General features: G+C 29.2%; 3 protein-coding genes, 1 long non-coding RNA gene and 2 pseudogenes across 6 annotated transcripts; 3 read left to right on the forward strand and 3 right to left on the reverse strand.

Moving 5' to 3' along the window:
* The first annotated feature begins 1796 nt into the window (after positions 1-1796).
* Positions 1797-3284, forward strand: LOC149891575 (general transcription factor II-I repeat domain-containing protein 2-like). The gene is made up of 3 exons (XM_090077961.1): positions 1797-2232; positions 2280-2521; positions 3252-3284. Exons 1-3 carry the CDS (start codon positions 1797-1799, stop codon positions 3282-3284), a joined length of 711 nt encoding a protein of 236 aa, XP_089934087.1.
* A 142-nt stretch (positions 3285-3426) lies between these two features.
* Positions 3427-4368, reverse strand: LOC149891576 (uncharacterized). Its single transcript, XM_090077962.1, has one exon. It carries the CDS (start codon positions 4366-4368, stop codon positions 3427-3429), a length of 942 nt encoding a protein of 313 aa, XP_089934088.1.
* A 701-nt stretch (positions 4369-5069) lies between these two features.
* LOC149891577 (general transcription factor II-I repeat domain-containing protein 2B-like) lies at positions 5070-5697 on the forward strand. The gene is made up of 2 exons (XM_090077963.1): positions 5070-5323; positions 5436-5697. Exons 1-2 carry the CDS (start codon positions 5070-5072, stop codon positions 5695-5697), a joined length of 516 nt encoding a protein of 171 aa, XP_089934089.1.
* Positions 5698-7661: 1964 nt separating this feature from the next.
* Positions 7662-10298, reverse strand: LOC149891578 (uncharacterized). Its single transcript, XR_016450299.1, has 3 exons — positions 9618-10298; positions 9289-9516; positions 7662-9207 (listed from the first exon to the last, which is right to left on the reverse strand). It is a non-coding gene; the product is annotated as an uncharacterized LOC149891578 (long non-coding RNA).
* A 1150-nt stretch (positions 10299-11448) lies between these two features.
* LOC149891579 (uncharacterized) lies at positions 11449-14053 on the reverse strand (annotated as a pseudogene). The gene is made up of 3 exons (XR_016450155.1): positions 12995-14053; positions 12588-12841; positions 11449-12499 (listed from the first exon to the last, which is right to left on the reverse strand). The product of XR_016450155.1 is annotated as an uncharacterized LOC149891579 (transcript).
* A 122-nt stretch (positions 14054-14175) lies between these two features.
* LOC149891580 (uncharacterized) lies at positions 14176-23656 on the forward strand (annotated as a pseudogene). The gene is made up of 7 exons (XR_016449919.1): positions 14176-14519; positions 14641-14749; positions 16084-16207; positions 20047-20145; positions 20616-22200; positions 22497-22674; positions 22773-23656. The product of XR_016449919.1 is annotated as an uncharacterized LOC149891580 (transcript).
* The last annotated feature ends 433 nt before the right edge of the window (positions 23657-24089 follow it).

The raw sequence follows: 24089 nt of genomic DNA on the forward strand, positions 1-24089 counted from the left end.
GGTAAATATCAGGGAAAAGCTAGGGAAATCCAACTTATAATATTGGCAGACACCCTGTGTATATATATATATATATATATATATATATATATATATATATATATATATATATATATATATATATATATATATAAATATATATATATTGTAACCTAGATCGTAACTAACAAAATTATTGTAATTAACCTATTTTTGTTCATTAAGCAATCAAACTATGTGGAGTTTTCTTTGTTGTCTACTTAAAACCATTCTTTTTTGGAGATGCCACTTAACTGAACACAAACTAGTTAGAAACTCATGCATGAGTATTAAACGTTATGGTTTCCAACTTTTCTTAAACTTGGTTTATCAATAATTAGGATCAAAATCAAACTGAACCTTAGGTTCCTTAGGTTCAGTTGGATTTGAGCTCCTTAGAACCTTAGGTTCAGTTGGATTTGAGCTCTTAACCATTAAACATTGGTTTAATCAGATGTCACCTCAACTGCAGTGATGATCAAACAATTTTGGTCCAATTATATTTGATAATTTTTACATATCCAAGACTTTGGGATGTAATGATATATAAAAAAGGGTTGTAATTTTTTTACTATGATAGTAATAACTAATACAATCAAAAATAGCTGTATTTTTTCTATAAAAGAATAATTACAAAATAAAAAAAAACTGCTGTTTTAAATAAACATATCCTTAACTTGCACATTGATCTGAATATCAGGCTTTTATTACTTTTACAGTATACCCAATATAATAAATTATCACATTTGTAATAGACAATATTAATTACTTGAATTTAAATTATAGTCACATTTAGGTAATTTTTAACTTTAGAAATTATAATTTAACATACAAACACAACTTATCTAAAAACATCTATAATTTTGTAGTCCTAACATATTTTTAAGATCTAACATATTTTATTTGACGATAGCAATAATACACTTGAATTAATTAATTTTGTAAGCTAAACAAACCAACTTGTTATTTTCACATTTAACCAAAATATGACTGACTGCTATATGCTATATAGTATACCTATATAATATAGATAACACAGTAACACTACTTTCTTTTTTTTCTGTTGAAAATAGACAAACTTGAAAAACACCAAACAATGTTTCGAATAAGCCTCGTAAAACTGTAAAACGTTTTCTTAATCCAGCAGCATTTTAATTTCAAATTAAATTTGAATACATAAAATTGGTTTTGCGATCAGCTACACTTTGATCAATTCATGATGTGTATACGCTTACTAAGTTCAGACTTGAGATTAAAGTAGATGCAGACTGTTCTTATTTTAGCTGCTAAAATGATGTTCTAAAAATATTGTAAATTTTTCATTTGCATTAACATACCATATGTCATATAACTATTTAAAATAATTACTTCTAAGCAAAATCAAATGTGGCAAGTGAAACTTTGTGTTAAAACTTAAACAGGTTTATATCTCAGGAATAGATGGAAAATAATGCAATTACTGTCTTCTTATTAACAACTTATTTCATGAGATCTGCCATTTGTAGTGAAATCACATTTTGACAAGGCGCATAATTTCATGCAATAAAAACTTTTAACGCCCGGAGAATGCAGATAGTTCAAAAATAAAGCTGGCGGAAAATGCAGATAGTCCAATTTTGTATTACGCGGAGATTGCAGATATGCCAATTTTGTTTTTGGCGGAGATTGCAGATAGTCCGATTTTGCGCGGAGCCATCGATTTGCGTTTTTTAATTGTAAATGGCATCTTCAAAACCAAAAACAACGAAAAATCGACAAGGAATGTCGTTTATTTAATAATGAATGGCAAACTAAATACTTTTTTGGTTGAATGTAATTCAGTACTAGTATGTTTAATATGTAATGAATCGGTTGCAGTGTGCAAAGAATATAATTTAAGGAAGCACTATGATACAAAACATTCAAAAGCTTGTAATCAGTTTGTCAACGAGGTGCGGAAAGAAAAATCAATTAAATTGAAAAACAAGTTATTTGAACAACAAGATTTGTTAAAAAGGGGCAACACTGAAACAGAAAATGCTGCTATTGCAAGTTATGAAGTGAGTCTTCTTTTAGCTAAAAATTGTAAACCATTCAGTGATGGGGAAATTATTAAGGAATCTCTTGAAATTGTGTTCAAAAACATTTGTCCTGAAAAATTGAAAATTTTAAATAATATCTCCCTCTCAAGACAAACAATTACACGAAGAACATGTGATATTGTTGATGATCTGAGTTTGTCATTGACTGAAAAAAAAAAGCATTTCAGTATTATTCAATAGCTATTGATGAATCAACTGATATATCACAAACTGCTCAATTAGCTCTTTTTATTCGTGGTATTGATAATGATTTTCTTGTTACTGAAGAGCTACTTGACATCTATCCTATGCAAGGCAAAACAACAGGAGAAGACATTTTTCTTGCCATGAAGAAAGTTTTTAAAAAGTTCAACTTGACTTACAACAGATTAATTTCAATTACATCAGGTGGTGGCAGCTCAATGATTGAAAAAAAAAAGGGAGTTTTTTCCAGACCGGAAAATAAAATGGCAGAAAACAACTTGTCGGCGCTACTCCACTTTCTCCCCCCCCTAATTTTATGATTGATTCTGATAGAGAATTTTATGCTGATTAAGAATCGTATAAAAACATGGGTCTCAAAATCAACGGAAAGTGCTCTAATCTGATGTCGAAAGTACAAAAATATACCACAAATCGCTAATATTCGCCATCTTGAATTCACTAACTTTACGGTTGATATTGTTTTTAACCGCAAAACATTGCCAGCCTGGTTTTTACTATAAGGAATTTTTTCTGGTTTAATATAGATAGCGATTCCACGGCTCAACGAAAAACATCTGACGTTTGACAAAAAACACGAAATTTTCTTTTTCTTTTCTTTTCTCTTTTTATAACAAGTATTTATTTATGTTTTTTTGAAGAATAGATTCTAAGGATTTGTATACAGAAATTATGTATATCTATATTCCTTCGCATATTTTATGACGTTTTTTATTTTTATTTTCGCGACGTAAGAATCATTGTATATGTTTATTTGAATTATAAAAAAATCGTCTGGAATGGCTAATATAGACGCGTAAGTTCTTTCCAGAGCTATCAGGCAGACGATCGAGTTATAAAGTTATAAAACGTGTCGCTCTTGTGAAATTGCGATTCCTTCTTATGAAATTTAGTTTTGTAACAGAATTTACGATTATTTTTTCGGTTATTTTTTTTTTTTTGTTATTAAAGAAAAAAATTAATTGGAAAGACAAACTTTCATAGAGTAATAAAAAAGGGCTTTCTTAATGTTCTTTGCAAAAAATGTTCTTAATAATTTTGTGTGGCTATGAAAATAGCCGTTTTTTGATTTACACAACCTTAGGCATGAATTATAATGTATGTTACGTTTGATGCACACAGGATGTCAAACAGGATATGCTGTTAAAACTTGATCCCAAAAGTGAAAAAACCGGTGTTCGGAAAATCTCTGCATCCACATAAACTCGGATAAATAATCAGCTACCATTTCGCGATTAGTTGGCCCCATCATTGATTTGAATTTTGCTTTTGCTCGACACCACATAGCTTCCACGTGATTTGTTGTTACACCTGTCTGTGGATCTACAAAGTTGAGGGTGTGGTTAACGGTACCATGTAAATATGCTGGAGCTTGCAAATCATTATATGCTCTCCACATGTCACTCCAGACAATAGAGCCAGGAAGTATCCATTGATGTATGATAGGAATTAATGTTGCAGCATCGCGGTTCTGGACAGGAATCAAAAAGCCTTTCTTCGTTGCAGGTTCATACCCACCAAATATCCACTGCTGCGGGATTATTCTACCAACTTGATATTTTCTTCGACAAAAAACAGATTCATCTATTTCAACAATGCACCCTGGACCGCCTATTGGATCAGGGTTATTGAGGAAATATGAAACGCAAATGTCTCTGCAAAATTGATTCCAATCAACAATGGTGCTGTCGTTTCCGATATTTAACTCTTGCCTTAAATCACTTATTGATAATCCCCGGCTCTTACCTGCACTTCTACTCCAAGCGTAAGTTAAGCCCAATATTTGCCACAATTGTAGGTGAGATTTCTCAAAGAAGCTGCCTTTTCTAATGTTAAAGGTTCTTTTGCAGCGCTTGACTGGACATCTCCAAATAACTTGATCAACTGACCCATTCTTTGTTTGCTGTGTGCAGGGCACGTTACATACACTACAATTCATGCTTTCAGCGAGTAAAACATAAGTTCTGCACCAGTGAATTGTAGCTTCGATATCGTATTTGAATTTTGCTCCTATTTCTGTCAAAGAAAGTGAGTCAAAAACGTCTATTGTTGGTCTTCGAAGAGCCATGATATGTAGATAAATGAAGAAGCAGAAAAACTATTCTGAAGCACTCCTTTTTATATGACAAACATAATGAAAATGAATTCACGGGGGGTTAACTTGAAGTTTTAAAAGAAAGTCAATAGTTTTAAAGAATTATTTTTATAATTAAAAAATTTTTATCTTGTTTTAAAGTGAACTGTAGAATATAATCAATGAAAGAATTTTTCAACTTATTTGACAAAAGTTTTAAAAGACACTCAAGCTAACAAACTAAGAATCCAGTTGAAGCAAATTGACGCGATAAGAGTAAATGCCATTGAATTTCATTACCTGGTAAGAGAAAAAAAATGCGGTCAATACACCTGATTATGAAACTTAACGCACCGGTTCTTTGTTCTTTTATTCGAAATCTTTTATATAAAAAATAAAAACCAGGCTGTTGATACTTTGAAAGGATAACTTTTAAACAAAAAAAAATCACTTTTCAAGATGGCGAATATTAGCGATTTGTGGTATATTTTTGTACTTTCGACATCAGATTAGAGCACTTTCCGTTGATTTTGAGACCCATGTTTTTATACGATTCTTAATCAGCATAAAATTCTCTATCAGAATCAATCATAAAATTAGGGGGGGGGGGGGGGGGAGAAAGTGGAGTAGCGCCCAACTTGTCATTAATTAAGCTGCATTGTATTATTCATCAGCAAAATTTAACAGCAAAGACTATGGATGTGAAAAATGTAATGTCTGTAGTAGTTAAAGCAATAAACAGCATTAAGTCCAGTGCATTAAGAAGTAGGCAACTTGAGGCTTTTCTTGCTGAAAATGACTCTGAATATGGTGGTCTGCTTTATTATACTGAGGTGAGATGGCTTTCTAGAGGTAATCTGCTGAAAAGAACTTATGATTTGAGACAAAATATGTTGGATTTTTTCAAAATTATCAACAAAGATTATCCACCAGAGCTAGAAGAAAGAGAGTTTATTAAAAAATTTTCATTTCTAGTAGACTTGACCCAACATTGCAATATACTTAACAAGAACTCCAAGGAAAAGATCAATTAATTGGAAAAATGTACAACCTTATTCTAGCTTTTCAGTTGAAATTAACTTAAGAACTGAAAATTTCAGTCATTTTCCAACTTTGGGTGAGCTGAATCCTGGAAACACAGCAAAATTTGTTACCTGTATTGCTGAAATGAAAACAAGATTTTCAAAAAGTCTTGCAGATGTTAAGAATCATGCAGACAAAATCCAATTGTTCACAGTGCCATTCTCTGCTGATATTGAAACTGTACCAGATAAATTGCAAATGGAGTTAATTGATCTTCAATGCAGCGATGCTTTGAGATAAGCATATAATAAACAAAGTTTATTGTTATTTTACAAAAATCTTGACCAAAATAACTACACCAACTTAGTCAACAATGCAAAAATTATGGTTGTTTTGTTTGGTAGCACATATTTGTGTGAAAGTGTTTTTTCTCGTATGAAATTTGCAAAATCCAAAACAAGATCTGTATTGACAGATATTAACTTGCAGAATACATTAAGAATCGCAACCAGTCAGTTGCCAATTGACATTAAAAATATTGTGAAAAAAAGGCTGGTTCGTGATTACCAATAAACTATAATTTGTATTATACCTAATAGCCTTGTGACCAGCATATGTTGTTACCTAGTAAATATGTGTGTTTGAGTGTTATTCCTTTGCAAATCAATATTTTTAAATAAAATATTTTTAATAAACTATATTACTAAAAATCTCCGGCCCCATTTAACAGTTGAAAAGCTAACTTTGGCCCTTATCAAAAAAGTTGTGGCCACCCCTGATGTAAACCAAGGCCATCTAATGAGTCACAACGAAACATTTTGTATCTTTCAAAGTAAACCTGTTTTCATTCTCACTTCTTTCTAATGTCTTTTTGAGCAGTATTTCAATGTCTTTCAGTAACTTTAGCGATATATTTTTTAGCGATGATTCGATTTCGTTTCCGTTGCAACTTTTCGTCCTTCGTTTCTTTATGTTTCGGTTTCTTTTTCACCATTCTTTTTTTGCATCATAATTTTCTTGGAATATTTTTTGAATATTAAAAAACAAGGAATTATTTTCTGACTGGGTGGCTTTTTGTTATGAGATTATTTCAGATAAATAGAGGTCTTCGGCTATTTTAACATATTAAGTAGCAACCAGACAATCTCTAATGGCCTTATTATAAAAGGACAAAAATAGACTTCGACAAAGCACTAATTGCAACAATTTTAATTACAACTATCAAAAATGAATTGTCTATAAAAAATGTTTGTCTTTCTAGACAATCATTTTAAAAACGGACACTAAATGAACATCTCGATTTTTTAATGAGGTATAGAAGATCTATTTAATATATAATTTGGACTTATAACGAGTAATTAAATTTTCACTGCAGCATCGTTTCAAAATCTGAAAACGAGCACAAAATTAAAAATACAATTTTTCTAACAGAAGTTCATTTTTTAATTTTTTGTCCAGCGTGTGCTGTGGATTAAAAAGTTAATGTCTATTTAAAAACCTCAAAATGGACTATTTTGTGCTCAATTGAAGTTCATTAATTACTCAGTTCAGTTGTTTTTCAATTCTCAGTGAATGTGCGTGAAAATTTATTTTTAAAATGCCCTCTCCAGTTTGGGATTACTTCAAAAAAGTTGAAGGTAAGTTTATCATTTAAAAAATTTTCCTTAGTCACTAAAATCTTTATCACCTTCAATAAAATTATTTTAAAAATTCCGTCCTAAAATTTGTCACCACTTTAAATTTGTCACCATAAAAGTCATTTTTACCATGAAATAAAATTCAAATATAATGTATCGTATATTTTCTTTTTTGTTTCTAAGGGATTTTTGGGTAATTTAGATTTTATTGGCAAAAATCAATATTTCTGGTTTTATGAAATCAAGTAAATTTAGACAAAATCATAGACACCAAATAGACAAAAAGTTATGCTTTGTAGACTTATGAAGTAAAAATTATTTTTTAACTGAGCAATCTTAGGACACCATCAAAAATTTGATAGACACAACAAGGACAAAAAATTAAACATTTGTTGTGTCCATTACAACATACAGAATTGTCTATGTCTGTGTTGTAAGTCTATCCATACACTGTTAAAAAAATATCGCGTTTTCTACGGAAAATTTCCGGCAGCTACGATGACAAAACTTCCCGTTATTTTACGGAAAAACCCATCACATGTAAACGGAAATTCTGTAAATAAACGGATATTTCCGTTTAAATACAATGGGTTTTTTCCGTTTATTTCCGTTAAATAACGGGAGGTTTTGTCATCGTAGCTGCCGGAAATTTTCCGCATATAAACTGAAATTTCCGTTGAAAATCAATGCGTTTTCCCCGTTAAACAACAGAAAGGTTGTGGCAACTCAACTGCCGTATAGTTTTCGTAAATGAAAGGAATGTTGTTCATATGAAAATTTAAAAAGTGAACATTTTAAATGTAAAATAGATTGAATGTTATCGAAAATATTATCTAAAACAAATCATTTTTGATTTACAATAAAATATTAAATTTTCCGTGATTAAATAATCAATTTGTAAATAAACAACTTCAAATAAAAAAATAAAAAAAATAGTTAATAAAGTATTAGTACATAATAATATAATTATATTACATAATCCTATATAAATTTACAGTGGGGTGCAAAAAAAAAGCCACACTCAATTTTTTAATAAAAAAAAAGCAATAAAAAATGTCTCAAACTCATATAATAAAAGTGATATAAGACAATTGATAGAAATGCTTTTGACATTATTCTATATTGCATATAATAAAAAGAAATTAGGATTTGTGAAGTATTTTTCAAGTTTTAGTTGTATAAGTACTTAATTGGCCACACTTTGTTTTTTATGACTTCTGCGCATCTAGAAGGCATACTATCTACATGCCTTTTTAATAAGTCATTTGGCAAAGCATTCCAACCAACAAGAAGAGTTTGGAACAGTTTATCTTCATTTGTTGCCCTACGATCTTTCAACTTTTTATCCAATATAGACTATAGGTTTTCAATTGGATTTAAATCAGGAGACTGTGCTGGCCAAGACATAACTGGTATCAATTTAGATTCTAGATATCTCTTATTCAACCGTGCTGTATGTTTGGGATCGTTATCCTGTTGAAAGATGTAGTCACCATTAGGAAAAAATTCTTTTATACTTGGTCCAAGTTGATTAACTAAGATTTTGTGATACAAATGCTGGTCCATGGTGTCTTTCACCCGGTAAAGTTGTCCAACTTTGTGTGCACTAAAACAACCCCACACATTGACCTTTTTGTCATGTTTAATGGTTGCGTTTCATGTTTGGGGGTTGAATTTTCCCCAATTAATTTCCAACAGTGAGGTCGACCATTATAAAACAAGATGAAAGGAGACCCGTCGCTCCAAATAACTTTAGCCTTTTGTTCACATGTCCAATCTTTGTGCTCAATGCACCACTTTAATCTTTTTTTGCGATTGATTTCACTAACAAATGGTTTTTTTATTTGCTTTCCAGAAAAAAATTCACCTGATACTTTTATTCGATGAGATATTATCCACTTTGAGATATTAGTAAGGTTCAAATCTAGTTTTATCTCACTACATGTGATTTTACAATCTTTTTTGACAACATTAAGAATGTAGCGATCTTCCTTTTTTGAAGTTTTAGGTTTTCTCCCTGATCCAATAGAGCTTTCAGTTGTACCATTTTGTTTATATTTCTTCACCAATCTGCTAATAGTGGAGTTTAAAACGCTCTACATAGCTTCTATGAGACTCTCCTCGGTCAGCAGCTTCAATAATTCGTCCAATTTCTATATCCGTTCGCTGTTTTCTAAAATATTAAATGTGCCCATATTATTCTGTATCTCTAATGATTTTTGTTATATAAATATTAGTTTATATATATGCATACCTCTTCTTTCCTGAATTTTTCACTGCCACATCCAATTTTTTTTGTTTTGCTTGATTATACAATTTATACTTGAAATCAAGAAAAAATATCAGTGTGGCTTTTTTTTGTACCCCACAGTACATAAAAATTTATTTTTATCTAATATATATATTAGTTTCGTAAAATATAAATAAATCAACTCAAATGCAAAAAAATATAGTATTTCCTTTCTTATCCATTTCGAATCAACTAAAAATAAAAATGCATAAGTTTTTGAGTAAGGAAACATTTTAATATTTAATAAAGTAATAAATTTAAAAAAAAACTCATTGTGTGCAATGATTGATTACTTTAAAGTTGTTACTCTATATGACTGATTTAGCGAAGGTCAATTTTTTACCATTGTTGGTGCCAGTACTAAATTAGATTTAAATTAAAATTAGAAAATTAGATTTTTTTATATTATTAAGTAAATAAAAATCTTTAGAACTTCTTTGAAATCAAATTCTAATAATCAATTACTAAATTTACCTACCAAATAATACGATGATTTTTTGAGCAGCAGATAAATTAAGAAAAAGTTTAAAACTCTATTTTAACTCTAATAACAATTATTCATTCTAATAAACATTTTAACAATCTAAATGTTCTTTTCTAATCTTTAATAAAAATTTATTTTGATTTATTATAAAACCATTTAAAAAATAAAATTTAAAATTTTTTATACTAAGTTATTTTACTTATTTTATATACCATTGTTATATATTATAATATAATGAAAAATGAATATTTTATAACAGAAAATTAATAACTTTAACCCATCTGGTCCTAAATCATCGCTAAAAAAAAAACTAAATTTATGAAATAACATTTCATTATTCTAAGAATGTTTGAAAATTAACTTTTTCTTGCTTAAGCTAAAAATTGTTACAAAACCACTATATCTCTCTTTATTACTAATATTTTTGCTAAACACAAAATAATTAAAAATAATTAATTTAATATCCCTGGAGTTGATAATACATCAGTATATATATATATATATATATATATATATATATATATATATATATATATATATATATATATATATATATATATATATATAATATTTATATAAATTAATATATAATATTACGCAGTAGGGTACAGCGAGAATTTTTTTTTCTTCTAAAAGCTTAAGAAAAGGTGTATTCTTATGTAAAATCAAATTTTAAATAGGGTTTCCTTAAAAAAATCTTTGATCGGAAAAAGTTTTGATACCCAAATTTTCACTTTTAGAAATTGCAAAATTTAGTAAAATCTTATTTGTCACATTTGTCCTTTATTATGTTTTACATGTCCTTCTTTTTCATTGCGATGAAATATTAAATGCAAATAATGTTTCTAGACCAATTGCAAGCTTTTTTGATACTTGTTTCAAAGTCATTATCTTGCATGAATCCTACCAGCAATGCAGATTCTGGACATTTCAGGGGAGAGGGTCTTCAATTTTCAATGAGGTTTCAATGATTAACAAATTTGCTTATAACAGTTGTTTTTTTTGTTTCATTAGAAACAAAGGTGGTGCCAGTGATGCGGTTTCCCCAAAAAACAGGAGGTCTATCCCATCTTACTCAAATAATATTTTGATAACACTACTATAACACTATTAAAAAAACAATAAATAAAACAACATATCTTTCAAATCTATTGACATTGAAAATTTATTAAAATTTCTTTCTTTGTTTTAAAAACAGGTAGCAACTCTCTATGTTGAGCTCTAGCTCTAATATATCCATCTCTTGCATCTGGTCCAACTACTGACATGGATGCTACTGTCACTTGTTTTACAGCACACTCGGTACTTTGAGTATGAATTTTAACAGAAGGAGTTATTAGAGGTGTCAATCTTAGCAATACCAACTTATCTTTAGTGAGCGAACAAGTAAAAACAGGTTCTTGTACTACACCATTTTCCCATTTGACTAGCTCTTGAAGAGTAGTTGCTTCAAAGTTCAGTTTAGGTATTTATCTTGGTCTGATTCGCATGTCTCCAAGGATATTATTACCCCTTTGTTCCAAAATTCGGTCAACTGCAAAGTTGTGGTCTTCTGCATTATTACTAGATAATAAAGAGGTTAATAAACTTTCATGGTTCGCATACCAAGCGCCTAACTGGATGTAGGGAGTCACAATTTCTCTTACTATAACAGGTTGATTTCTAAGAATTCTCAATTGAGACAGAATGTGATTGGAAGCATCTTCAAGTCTATCTTTAACTTTAATGTCAAAAAAAAGTTTAAAGTAAAATTGTAAACAAAATAATACAAGTAACTCAAGATTTTTCAAATTCTGATCAGTTAAGTCATGTTTCCTTGTCCACATAAAGACTATTCTCATGCCAGTAGTGAGCCATCTGGCATGACTTAAGGGGCCACATTGAATTTCTCTAAGATTAGGTGGCAATACACCGATCTTAACTGCTTTACATAACTTGTAGGTTTGTTTTTGATCTGTTGACATATTTTTTAGTATTGTTTCTGGAATGTCAACAAAGCTCTCTCCCTCTGGAAGAGCTTTAAATTGAGGATTGTACTCCATTTTATTAACATCAGCAAGACATTTTCCCACAGGACCTACAAAGCCAGTACTACATGATGTTAGTCCATCAATTTCTTCTATTAGGTGACGCAAAAATAACTCATTTGAATGAAGCATGCATATGGCCCAGTGGCATTTGTGACCTAACATCTTTTCAAGATGTGTTATAGCACCACCTTTCCAGCCAGTGTTAATTGAAGTACTATCAGCTCCAAGTACTAAACATGATTCAGTAAGATTATATTGTTGCAGCAAATTATAAACACCTTCAGCAATCTCTTTAGCTGGCTTATCTGAATGAGTATGTGCATTTGGAGTAAAATGACCAAGATATCGACCACCAGGTTTTATAGTCACAGTAATGTGCTGTTCTTTGATAATAATAGGATGTAGTTGTCCATTTGAATCATTTATCATCGCTCTTGTTGAATCTTTTCTTCCATCAAAGTAAATGCCAATATTATCTGCTTTTGGAAGATTAAAATTGTCATTATTCTTTGCTACTACCATGATTTTTTTTCTTGCTCTCGTCAACTTAGAAGGATCACAAGCAAGGTAAGAGTATTCAGGGGTGAGAAATCCTGCTTCAATTAAATCTTGCAGATAACTTGTAGCAATTCCTGCAGTTGCGGCAGGTGAAATCCCAAACCTATAAAATAAAACTAGTTTATATTTATTTTTATTAATTCATCATCCAAACTTTTGCTGCTCAACAAAATAATAATCTATATGATTACCTTATACTAGCCATTGCTGTGTTTTTTATTGACATAGTGTTTTTTATTGACTTCTTTTCTAAAAATCGTGTTACAAGGAAAGCATAGACACCTAATTTATCCTTTAGAAGCCTTTCAACCAACAATTTAATTTCATTGTCTTGTTTTAAAGTAAAGTTACCATTAACTGGATTATAGTTGTCATTGAGAGAAATATCAGGAGAAATATTTTTTTGATATTCTTCATATAATTCTATATCTTGTTTTTCTGTGACCTAAAACCAAACTTTTACAAATATTATTTTTGTTTTATGTGTGTGTGTGTGTGTGTGTGTGTGTGTGTGTGTGTGTGTGTGTGTGTGTGTGTGTGTGTGTGTAATTTGCTATATAAACAAAGAAAATATTTACTATTATGAAATTATATTTACCTCAAAGGATGCTTGATCATCTTGTAGTTTTTTCATTCTTTTCTCATAAGCATTTCGTCACTGATTTTTCTCTTATATTTTTTTCTAAGTTTCGTTGTCTCAATCTTATCAGCATGTCCCATTTGCATGTCAGACTTTTCACCTGTCTTATTTCTTTGACTGTATAACCACCTGAGCTCCATAGTTGGAATTTTTTTAGAAAAAATACAGGTGCAATTTATATGTGCTTTACTTTTACAATTTTGGGGGGAAGAACACCCAGACATATCATGTTCACACAGAAGAATCTTATGAGGACATGTTATGAGGTCCATTAGCTTATCTAACTTCAATATAAGTTCTTCTTTTACTTTTGCCTTAGTTCTTCCCCATGCAACGTTTTCTACTTTCTCCCAAAGGGTTTTAATTCTATAATAAAGTGATTTCTCACCAATAATAACTGGCTGTTGAAACTTAACATTTGCTTTTCTCCATTGAGCAAGAACAAATGGAATCAGATCGTTAGCAAGATCTTTGTTAGAATATTTATTATGGTGTAGATTGCATGTCATGCTTTTTTGTTCTTTTAGTAAAATCCCTTTTTGAATAACTGCTCTGTTTGTAGGCAGCTCACTAGGAATAAAATCTTTTCCAGGTCCAATAAAATCTGAAATTGCAGTGGTGGATGATCTAGTCTTAACTTTCGACATTTATGAATATCTCGATTAAATAACTAATAATGAATAAAATAGTAACAAAGTTCGATCTTGTATAAAGCTTTTATACAGCGGAGAGCCAAGTAAAAATATCTTTTAAAATTAATTCGGCGCTGCGCTTATTAGGAGAGTTTATTACATAAAAACGGATTTTGTTTATTTTATAATAATTTAAGTTTTTTTCATTTTAATAATGTGTAAATATGAAAATTTGGGTATCAAGACGTTTTCTGATCAAAAAGTGGTCCATAACAAACCTACCTTGAAATTTAATTTTACATAGGAATACACCTTTTCTTAAGCTTGAAATTTATTTTTCTCAAAAACATATAAATCTCACTGTACCCTATTACGCAGTGGCTACGGTACCGGCTGCTGGATCTTTAGCTCTGGTAGCTAGAGTACCGGCTGGTCTGGGTTCTAGCCAATGACGATGACGTAACTTATATTCATTACGTAACACCAACAACCAGAAAACCAGAAGCCGGTTTCTTAGCCATTGATGATTTAAAACCGGCTTCTGATTCAGTAAAATTTACTGACAAATAATCAACTTAATCGTTAGTACTATCCGCTCTGATTGTTAGTAGAATGAATGTAGGAGATATTTTTAATAATTTTAATGAGCTTCAGCTAACAATTAAAGAATATGAAAAATCAAGATTTGTATCTCTTTATGTTCGAGATAGTCGAACAATTGATTTAGCAATTAAAAAAGGCTTGCAACGATATATTAATAAAGAGTTAAAATATTATTATTTAACATACTGTTGCTATCATGGTGGGCGTCAATTTGAATCGAGATCAAAAGGGCTTCGTCCAAACCAAAGGTATTTGTAAATCATAATTAAAGTTAGTCAATAAAATCATAACTTTTTTCAACAATTTCTTGTAAACTGAAGGTTTCGTTTCACTAAAGATGCTATATGTAGACTTATTATTTATACATAGTACCTATAAAATTCAATGTCCATTTACACTTTGCATTGGTGTTACTGAAGATGGTGAAAAGTTCTGTGTGAAAAAAGTTATTAATGAGCACAACCATGCAATTGACAAAGTAATTTTTTTTTTTTTCTTGTATAAAAGTATTAGTTTTTTGCTAAATTCTTATATAAAAGTAGTTTTTTGCCAAATTTTAGCTTAATTGATTTTACTTAAATGATAGTTTTTTTATATAGTTTTCTTTTCCTTAATTAAATCTTTGCTATTAGACTGAAAGGCATTTACAAACATTAAACACTAGTTTAAAAAGTAATTACTATCATATTTTTTAAAATAAAATTCCAGATTTTTAATTATCAGAGTCTGGGAAAAGTCAGGGAATTTGATTGTACAATGTGGCTGGCCACCCTGATAGACTGACAATAAATATTTTTATTGATGAAATACTATGTTGTTATAACAGCAGCAATATTTCATAACAGCAGAGGTAAAAAAGTTTAAAAACTGAAAAATATGTATTTAGTTTTCTCATAGTTTTCATAGGCGCATTTGACATAAGGTAAACTCAACTAGACAGTGGTGCAACAAAAAAAGGTTCTTAGTTTTATTTTAAAATGTTATATTATCCTGTTGTTATATTTTACTATAAATTTTAATAATCAATAATTATTTTATACTTTCAACATATTTGATTGAAATAAAGCATAAATAGATATATAAATAGAAGCTTTGTTTCTCAACTATAGCTGTTTTATGTGCACACAATACTGTAAAAGCAGAGTGGCTAAAATGTTGCGATATTTGTTGATCTTATTGTTAATTTTATTTTAACTTTAATTTTTGTTTTCGTTATTTTAATATTTCTATATGATAGATTACTGAATTTATAAACTTATTCTTGTGACTAACGTTGACTCAATTTGTGTTTGGTTATTTTAAAATATATAATAAAAAATGTTTTTGTTTGTAGGATCTGGTTTAGTCATTGTTTTTTTTTTTTTTAAACTAAGTAAAAAGGCAGTTAAATAAGTAACATTTTCTACTCAAGTTCTGATATAAAATTAATTTTTGTTATGACTTATTGTCGTATTTAAAGTTAGTAGTTAAAGTTATGCCATGAAGCATGAGTTTCTTGAGTTCCATACTATCAAATAAAAGAAAAAGTAAAAGTAATACAATTGTGAATGATATTTGAATGCAAATTAAATATTCATATTACGTTTTCCATTGTAGATAATACTTTATTTTAACTTTGTCTATATTAACCCGAAATTGAGACAAGTTAAAAAAATATTCTTTGAACTATAAACAAGTTTCTTATAATGATTTATCTGTAAAGCAAAATTTTAGAAATAACAAATTGCTGCTTATAAATAAGTTGTAAATCTATTTAAATTTTATCCTTAAAATGATGAAATTATTAATTTTTTCAAATTATTTATTACCTAGGAAATAATTGAAAGACTTCCAAAAGTTAGGAAACTAAATGAAGATCAAGAGAAAGATGTGAAACAAATGTTAAAGATACATGGCAATAAATGGCTTATTCATGAGCATGTTCAAAATGAAACAGGTGATGTTTATTAAAATATGGGCAAAGCGAGTCTGAAATCCTAATTGTATTTTTAGTCTTAGTAGCAATCAAATTAAACATAACTGTAAATTATATATATATATATATATATATATATATATATATATATATATATATATATATATATATATATATATATATATATATCAGGCGCGGATCTAAGGGGTGGCCATTGTGGCAATGGCCACATAGTTTGAAGTCCAACTGATTTATAAGAAAATGCATCTAATATTTATTAAGATCTTTTAGAATTTTTGGGATTAAATATGGAAATATTTTAGGGATATACTAAGTTATTGAAAAGAATTTGAAAATATTTTGTAAGACTTGCGTAACAATTTTTTGTCTAGCGACGGATTGAAGTTCGTTGGCCATATAGCTTAAATTTAACGGCAGCCAAATTAGTTTTGGGTTTTTGCGCTTAAGGAATATCTCTAAAAATTGAAATTTGTCTGCCGTAATTTACGGATTTTGGCTATAGAGATTCCTGCCATGGCCACAACAGTTCTTATTATACGTTACCGATACTTTATTCAATCAATAAATGCTGTGAAAAAGTATTCAAATATTGATCTTTTATCGAAATTTCAACCGTGAAAATAAAACTTGGCCACATAGTTGTTTTTAACGTGTCCGATTTTAAAAAATATGCTGTTAAATTGGAGCTAACAAATACAGGTTTTTATTCGCTACCGTGAGATTATCATAAATTTTTCTCAATTTCTTCTTCAGAAACAAAGATAACTTGGTTTTTGTCATTTGATTTTTTAAATATAATAAAATATGAATCCATATATAACCGAAGAATTAGTTGCTTGTGCAATAGAATCAAAACATTGGCCTAATGTATTAAATTACAAAACTCGACTCATTAAAGAGCTCTCTGAGATAAATTTAATGTTTCCAAGAAAACCTGATTCTTACCAATTCAATACAGAAATGATGGATTTTGTACCCTTAGTTAAAAGAAATCTTGGTTATACAGCATTAAGGTTTTTTTTTTTCTTTAGAACTTTTTTAAATTTATTTTTAATTCAAATAATATCACAAAATAGACTCAAAATTCCGGATGTTAGAAACATGAACAGTTTAGACCTTCATTGCATTATTTTCTTCTATTTCTTTTCTTTGAGAATTCAGTCCATTTTTAATAGACTTTTTTTTGTTTTTAGCTATTTAACTAGTTATTGGAACATCTTATTATTAAACAAACAAGTCACTAAAATTATGTAAGTGACTAGTTTGTTTAGTAATAACCAAATCACTTGCATAATATATAAATGATTTGGTTGTTTAATAAAAAGTTATGGTGTATACTAAAATTACACTAATTTTTTTATTACTAATATTACTTTTCAGTAAATATTGTTTTTTTGTGTCAGAACTGCTGAAGATGGAAATTGTCTTTACAGCTCAGTCTCTTTGATTTTAAATGACAGTAAGCATACTTCAAAAATTCTAAGATTACTAACGTCAATTGAGATATTTGAAAACATAAACTTTTACGCAAGGTATAGTTATTTTTTGAGTTATTTTAATCAACATAGATCAGAATATTCTCAGCTTGCTAATTTGTTTTTTATAGCTGTTTCATTTAAATGCTCTGATAGTTTTTCAACAATTAATGATAATATGATTTCAGAACTTCTTTTAAAAGAAGCGTATTTAAATTGCTTTGATAAAACATTTTCATCGTTTATTTGCCTAATAGCATTATCTAGTGTTATAAAGCAACCTATTGAATCTGTCTATCCTGAAATTGGTTTTAAAAAGTATTACAGCTTTTTTAACACTGTTATAAAGCCTCGTATCCAAAAATTCAATAGTTCAATAAATATTTTGTGGTGTAATTTAGATAAAACAAAAAACAAAAGTGCTTTATGTTTTAACCCAAATCATTTTGTAACACTGATTAAAGATCTTCCAAACAAACAACCAACTTTTTTAATGAGTGATACAACTTTACCTAGTATCAAAAGAAAACAAATTTCAAAGACAAGTTTCTCAGCAACAGAGAATAAAATACAAAAAACAATTCAGTGTAAATTATCTTTTCCTACTGTTTCCAGGAACACTTCAGATTTAGATAAGTTGGCTAATTGTAATAAAACAGTTAAAACTGAAGTAATTGTTTCAGAAGACATCAACAGCAGTGATAAAAACAATATTGACTCTTATGTTCCACTTAAGGAAAACATGGTTGCTGATGTTAGTTTATTAAATACAAATCAGCTAGCATCCTATTCAAATTATGTTGTTTCTTCATACCATCTACAGGGTGAAAAATTAAAATCAGGAACAAATGATAATGAGCTGTTATCTCTAATTAGCAATGTCTGGGTTCCAGATAAATGCTTCCATTTCCCCTTAACAGGTAAAAGCAGAAAAAGACATTTTTTGTTAAAATGGTTAGATGAGTTTTCTTGGCTTTGTTATTCTAAAATTGAGGATGGTGCATATTGCCTTCCATGCACTCTTTTTGGTCAAAGTTTACAAAACAAATATGCATTACGTAAGTTGTTCAAAGAACCATTCAATACCTGGCGTAATGCTGTAAAAGTTTTCAATGATCATGAGAAAACTGTTGACAGATTACACATCAAGTCCATGCATTGTTATAATATGCTTTTATCTAGAGCTAAAAATAACACTTTGCCTATTGAAATTTCTCTAGATATTTCTAGAAAGCAGCTTATAGAGGAAAACAAAAAAAAACTTGCATCAATTGTTAAGACAATAATGTTTTTGGGTCGAAATGATATGTCTTTACGAGGTCATAGAGATGATAGAAAGTATCAAGGAGAAATTGGAGAACCTTCAAAAAAATCCAGAAATGGAGGGTTAACCTTAGGCAACATGACAGTTTACAGATGGAGTGCAAAGTCCTATGGCTTACCTTCTCGTTGGTGCACTTCGTTAAATAAGTTAGACAAGTATTACATGTCTAATTTATGAACTAAATAGCCAAGGCAACATTTTGAATAACTTTATTATTAATAGGATAACTAAAAACAATACAAAACAACACTTTACCGAGCTTGACTCGACTGTTTAGCATAGCATTCCATTAGCAAAATTGTATCGAATAAACACATTAGGTGAACAGACTTCAATAACAGGTAAAAAGTTGTTTTTTTAAATAAGTGAATTTTATCTGGTTTTGCAAGTCCACTCCTCATATATGAAATTATTTTACCTCTAAAAATTAAAATATTCTATCTCTAATGATTTGTAAATATGTGTTCTTGGATTACATAATTAATTAGGAACTTGATATAATGATATTATTTTTTGTAAGTCTACAAGTATAATATAAATAATCTTTAAGGCCTGCCGACAAGGGTTCTTTATATTCCATGAAAAAGTCCTTATAGAAAAATTTGGAAGACTTTATCAACGAAATTTTTAGACACATGTGTGAAAATTATTGTACTGCAAGTGCGCTCTCAACTTATTAAATCTGGGATGGTTAAGTAGAGAAGAAAACAAATTAAGTCTCCCTATGATTTTAAGTAAAAAATGTTATAGAAGTGACGCCCATGGGCTTATCTTTTACTCACAAGCCCTTCCCACAGGAACACCAAAAGTAAAGTAGGTTATCCCAAATTTGGCCACACAGTTACAAATTCCTGGATCCGCCCCTGTATATATATATATATATATATATATATATATATATATATATATATATATATATATATATATATATATATATATATATATATATATATATAGAGAGAGAGAGAGAGAGAGAGATCTGTTGGCGCATGTTTGGTTCAATTTATTATGTATTGATTAATCTCATTTATTACTAATAGGAAAGAAAATAACATTAAAAGATCTTCATAACTTAGCATCTAAGGAGAAAGGTGCCACAGATATAGAATCTTTACTTGCAGTTTTTAAAAATTGTGATGGTTAGCTTTTTTTTGCTTATCAATGCTGCTGTTTTATAAATTACTTTGTGTTAATATTTTTACGAAAGTTATTTTTTTTTTTTAATAGTTTAAAAAAATTAGTTATCAATACTAGTATTTTATAACATTTTCAGAAACAAGATTATGCTAAGTGACGTACGACTGCAAAAATAAAGAAGAATAAACTGAATATGAAATACTTATCATTGTTACAAGCTACTATTTTTTCAATTGGACTTGTTTTGTAGACATTTGTAAATGTTTGTTTTACACTATTTGTTTACTACTAACACTACAATTCCACTAACGCACAATATTATTTATATTAAACTTGATTTATATAACCACCATGTAATAATTCATACAATATAATCACTTATAATAATAATATATATTATCTTGGTAAATTTTAGATTATATTATTGCATTGTTTAAGTTGCTTCACTTTAGTCAGACATATTTTTTTGTAGGTGCGGATGTGGACATAAAATGCGATAAGAGTGGAGTAATTCAATCAATTTTTTTCCAAGATGCAGAAATGAAAAGATTTTTTTCATTGTATCCAGAACTAATATTGATGGATGCAACTTACAAATTAACAAATTTACGCTTGCCATTATATATTATGCTGGCTGTAGGACCAAATGGAGAAAGTGAAATAGTAACAGTTTTTGTAACTGCATCCGAGGATTCAATCACACTCATTGAAGTGCTAGAAACATTTAAATCTAGAAATGAAAAATGGACTGAAATTGTCACTATTTTCACAGATAAAGACATGGCAGAAAGAGACTCCATTAGAACAACTTTTCCAAATGCAGTTTTATTACTATGCTTATTTCATGTTTTACTAGATTAGAGTCTGTGAACCGAAGAATTAAAGCTGTCCTAAATTTACTTAACCCTCTTCCTCTTTTTTTCAAAGACCTTATTACTGTAATTGATTGCATGCGAAAAGAAAGAGATCATACATTTATCACTGCTGGCGAGCGTATCTCTGTGAATGCTGTTTTACAAAATGATGTTCTAAAAGAATTTTCTCAAATATTAACACTTTATGCACAAACCTTTGTAGCAAGTCAATTCAAAGAAGCACTAGGTTTAAACCCTGTTGAAGAAAATGAACATCCAACGTTAGAAATATTAGGTCATAAGGTGTTGATAAGCGAGCATAGGTGTCAATGTATATTTTTTAAATCAATGGCATTACCATGTAAACATATGTTTGTTGCAAGGCGATTGAAACATTTGCCACTATTTTCATATGATGGCATTGGTGTGAGATGGCTTAAGGCTCATGCTATTGAAAACCATAGACTTTTCCAACACCAAAATGAAAACCTTAGTCATCTGGGATTAGGTGTTGTTAAGGAAAGACCATTGACACAATCTGAAAAATTTAAAAAAGCATATCGTCTTTCGCAGCGTTTAGCTCAGCTAGTCTCAGAAAGTAGCAATAATGAATTTGAAATCAGGTTAAATGTTCTTCAAAATTTAGCTAAAGTTTGGGAGGAAAATAAAAACATAGATGTGTCAATCCTAGAATCACCTGTGGATTTTTTAATAGAAAATAATTTGAATCACCCTGCTGAAATAGGTAAGGAGACATTATGTGATGATACTGGTAAAGAGATGTTATGTGATGGTATAAAAACTTTCTATCCTCAAATCTCACCAAATAGTATTGATGTTAACTTCAAATCTAATGAAATCTTTAATCCAATAGAAATAAACCCTATGGGTGTTTGTAATTCCCTTATTTTAAATGACTCAAAATCAACTGACTTGTCAAATCAACTTGTTAATAGCTGTAATTCAAAGATTTCAATACCCCAGTCTCTTACAAAAACAGATTATTTATCAAATAATTCCACTGAATTTGAGTATAAATTACATTTGCAAGAACAAATGATTTACTCTTCTACTGATCTTCATTCGAACAATGATAGAAATGAGTCAACTATTGTTCAAAGCTTGGCTCTTCATAAAAGTCCCACTCCTGAAAATTCTAATAAAATAGTTAGTGAAATTCTGAAAAGTTGTGATGCAGTAGAGGTATTGAATTATTTTTCATTTAGTTTTGTAATGCTTTTTTTTTAGTTTTGAGATTTAAAAAAAGAAAATGTAAAAGTTAGAGGTGGTATTGTTCCAATTCCATCTATTCTAAAAGAATAAAAAAATTGCTATTATTTACTTTTTAAATGAATGGTGTGCATGAGAATTGGTATTAATCTGATGCACACTGTTCCATTTCATTTGAATATGTATTTTTAAATCATTATAAAGAATAATTAAACTTAGCTTTAAAAAGTTCAAAGCATGAAAATTTGAAGCATAAATAAATCTTTTAGGCAAGCAAAAACGATCCTTTGAATATTCATTTTGATATAAAAGATTTAAAGTTTCCTCCAAAGATTAGGTCGCGAGGAAGGCCTAAAGCTACAGAGAAAAAAACTGCAATGGGTGCATGTAGATGGAAAAAAAAGTGTTTATCTTATATTGATAAAAGTGTAGCAGGAAAAATAAATGGTTAGTTTTTATGAATTAAATAATGAAAATTTTAAAAACTTTATCTGCAATTAAATGATATATCATTTTGAATATAATTGCAATCTGTTGCTATCTAGTTCTTCTGGGTGGTATTCTCATAAAGGGAAAAGTTGAAGATGTTACTCATGCAATGCAAGCAGATGTTGGTGATTTAGAATTAAAGCCTGGCAATCTTCCTTCTGCATTTCTCAATGATGCTGTATCAATTCATATTTTAAAACCATATTTAACCAGTTTAGCCTGGAATAGCCTAAAGAAAGCAATTTTGCAACAAAAGCAACTGGCAATATGGAATTGTCCATTTTGCACTTTAAATACAGTTTCCAGTGAAAGCATTGAATGTGAAAGCTGTTTAGAGTGGTATCATTTCAAATGTGTTTGCATTTCAAAAAAACCAAAGAAGGAATGGTTTTGTGACAAATGTCATAATATATTAAATGAAAGTAATAATAAAGGAAATTTAAAAAAATCTGTATATACAGTTACAAAAAAAAAAAGGAAAGAAAATAAAAGATAATTTAAAAAACAAAAAAACACAAAAAAATGATTAAAAAGATACAAGAACAAAGCATGTATATATATATGTATGTATGTATGTATGTATGTATGTATGTATGTATGTATGTATGTATGTATGTATGTATGTATGTATGTATGTATGTATGTATGTATGTATGTATGTATGTATGTATGTATGTATGTATGTATGTATGTATGTATGTATGTATGTATGAATAATATATATATATCAAGAAAGATTTAAAAATAATCGTACCTAAGCTATGTTTTTAACAGCGTTTCAATATAATTGCTAAGTTGCTGTTTTTGTTGATTTTGTTTGTTTGATATTTCTAATTATTATATTACAAGATTATATGTACAAAAGTTTATTATTTGCAAATTAACAGAAAGATTGATGTGATTTTATAGAAATAGGAGTGAATTTGATTTGACAATAAAAACGTACTCTTTGGTGCTTCATACAAAGAGGGGTGGGCAGTCTTTTCCATTTGAACTTTAATGCCAGCGCCTGAAAAAGCGCTGGCAGGATGGTCATTTTTAAGTTAGCCTGCACAATTTCAAAAAAAATTTTTTTCCCAGCTATTTAAATTTAAATAAAAATAGAAAAAAGAACGCTTAAATAAATACATATATATATATAAAATAGTTTAAAAAAAAGAAGGTTGAAACAAGCGATTTTTCATAAAAGTTGAACAAATGAGCAAAAAAGTTTTTAGTTGCGATTTAAAATAAAACGCTTTTATTTTTTTGGCAAGCTCTTTTTTATGCACTTGCCAAACTTTTTGCGGGCGTGTAGGCGAGCACAAATAGACTTGTGCGCAAAAGCGCAGGCTAAATGGATAAGACTGGGTGGGAATAAAAGGGTGGGCAAC

Source organism: Hydra viridissima, unplaced genomic scaffold (genome assembly GCF_058129835.1).
Source record: "Hydra viridissima isolate aposymbiotic clone 2 unplaced genomic scaffold, HvirCarnegie_v1 scaffold_2, whole genome shotgun sequence".
In the NCBI taxonomy this organism is placed as follows: domain Eukaryota; kingdom Metazoa; phylum Cnidaria; class Hydrozoa; order Anthoathecata; family Hydridae; genus Hydra; species Hydra viridissima.

What these genes read in the sequence shown, in the direction of transcription:
- LOC149891576 (XM_090077962.1), bottom strand. Translation starts at nt 4,368, where the DNA reads ATGGCTCTTCGAAGACCAACAATAGACGTTTTTGACTCACTTTCTTTG.
- LOC149891577 (XM_090077963.1), top strand. Translation starts at nt 5,070, where the DNA reads ATGGATGTGAAAAATGTAATGTCTGTAGTAGTTAAAGCAATAAACAGC. An exon ending in CCAGAGCTAGAAGAAAGAGA is followed by an intron (nt 5,324 to 5,435) that starts GTTTATTAAAAA and finishes ACCTTATTCTAG; the next exon opens with CTTTTCAGTTGAAATTAACT.
- LOC149891575 (XM_090077961.1), top strand. Translation starts at nt 1,797, where the DNA reads ATGAATGGCAAACTAAATACTTTTTTGGTTGAATGTAATTCAGTACTA. An exon ending in TGATATTGTTGATGATCTGA is followed by an intron (nt 2,233 to 2,279) that starts GTTTGTCATTGA and finishes ATTATTCAATAG; the next exon opens with CTATTGATGAATCAACTGAT. An exon ending in TGATTGAAAAAAAAAAGGGA is followed by an intron (nt 2,522 to 3,251) that starts GTTTTTTCCAGA and finishes TTGTTATTAAAG; the next exon opens with AAAAAAATTAATTGGAAAGA.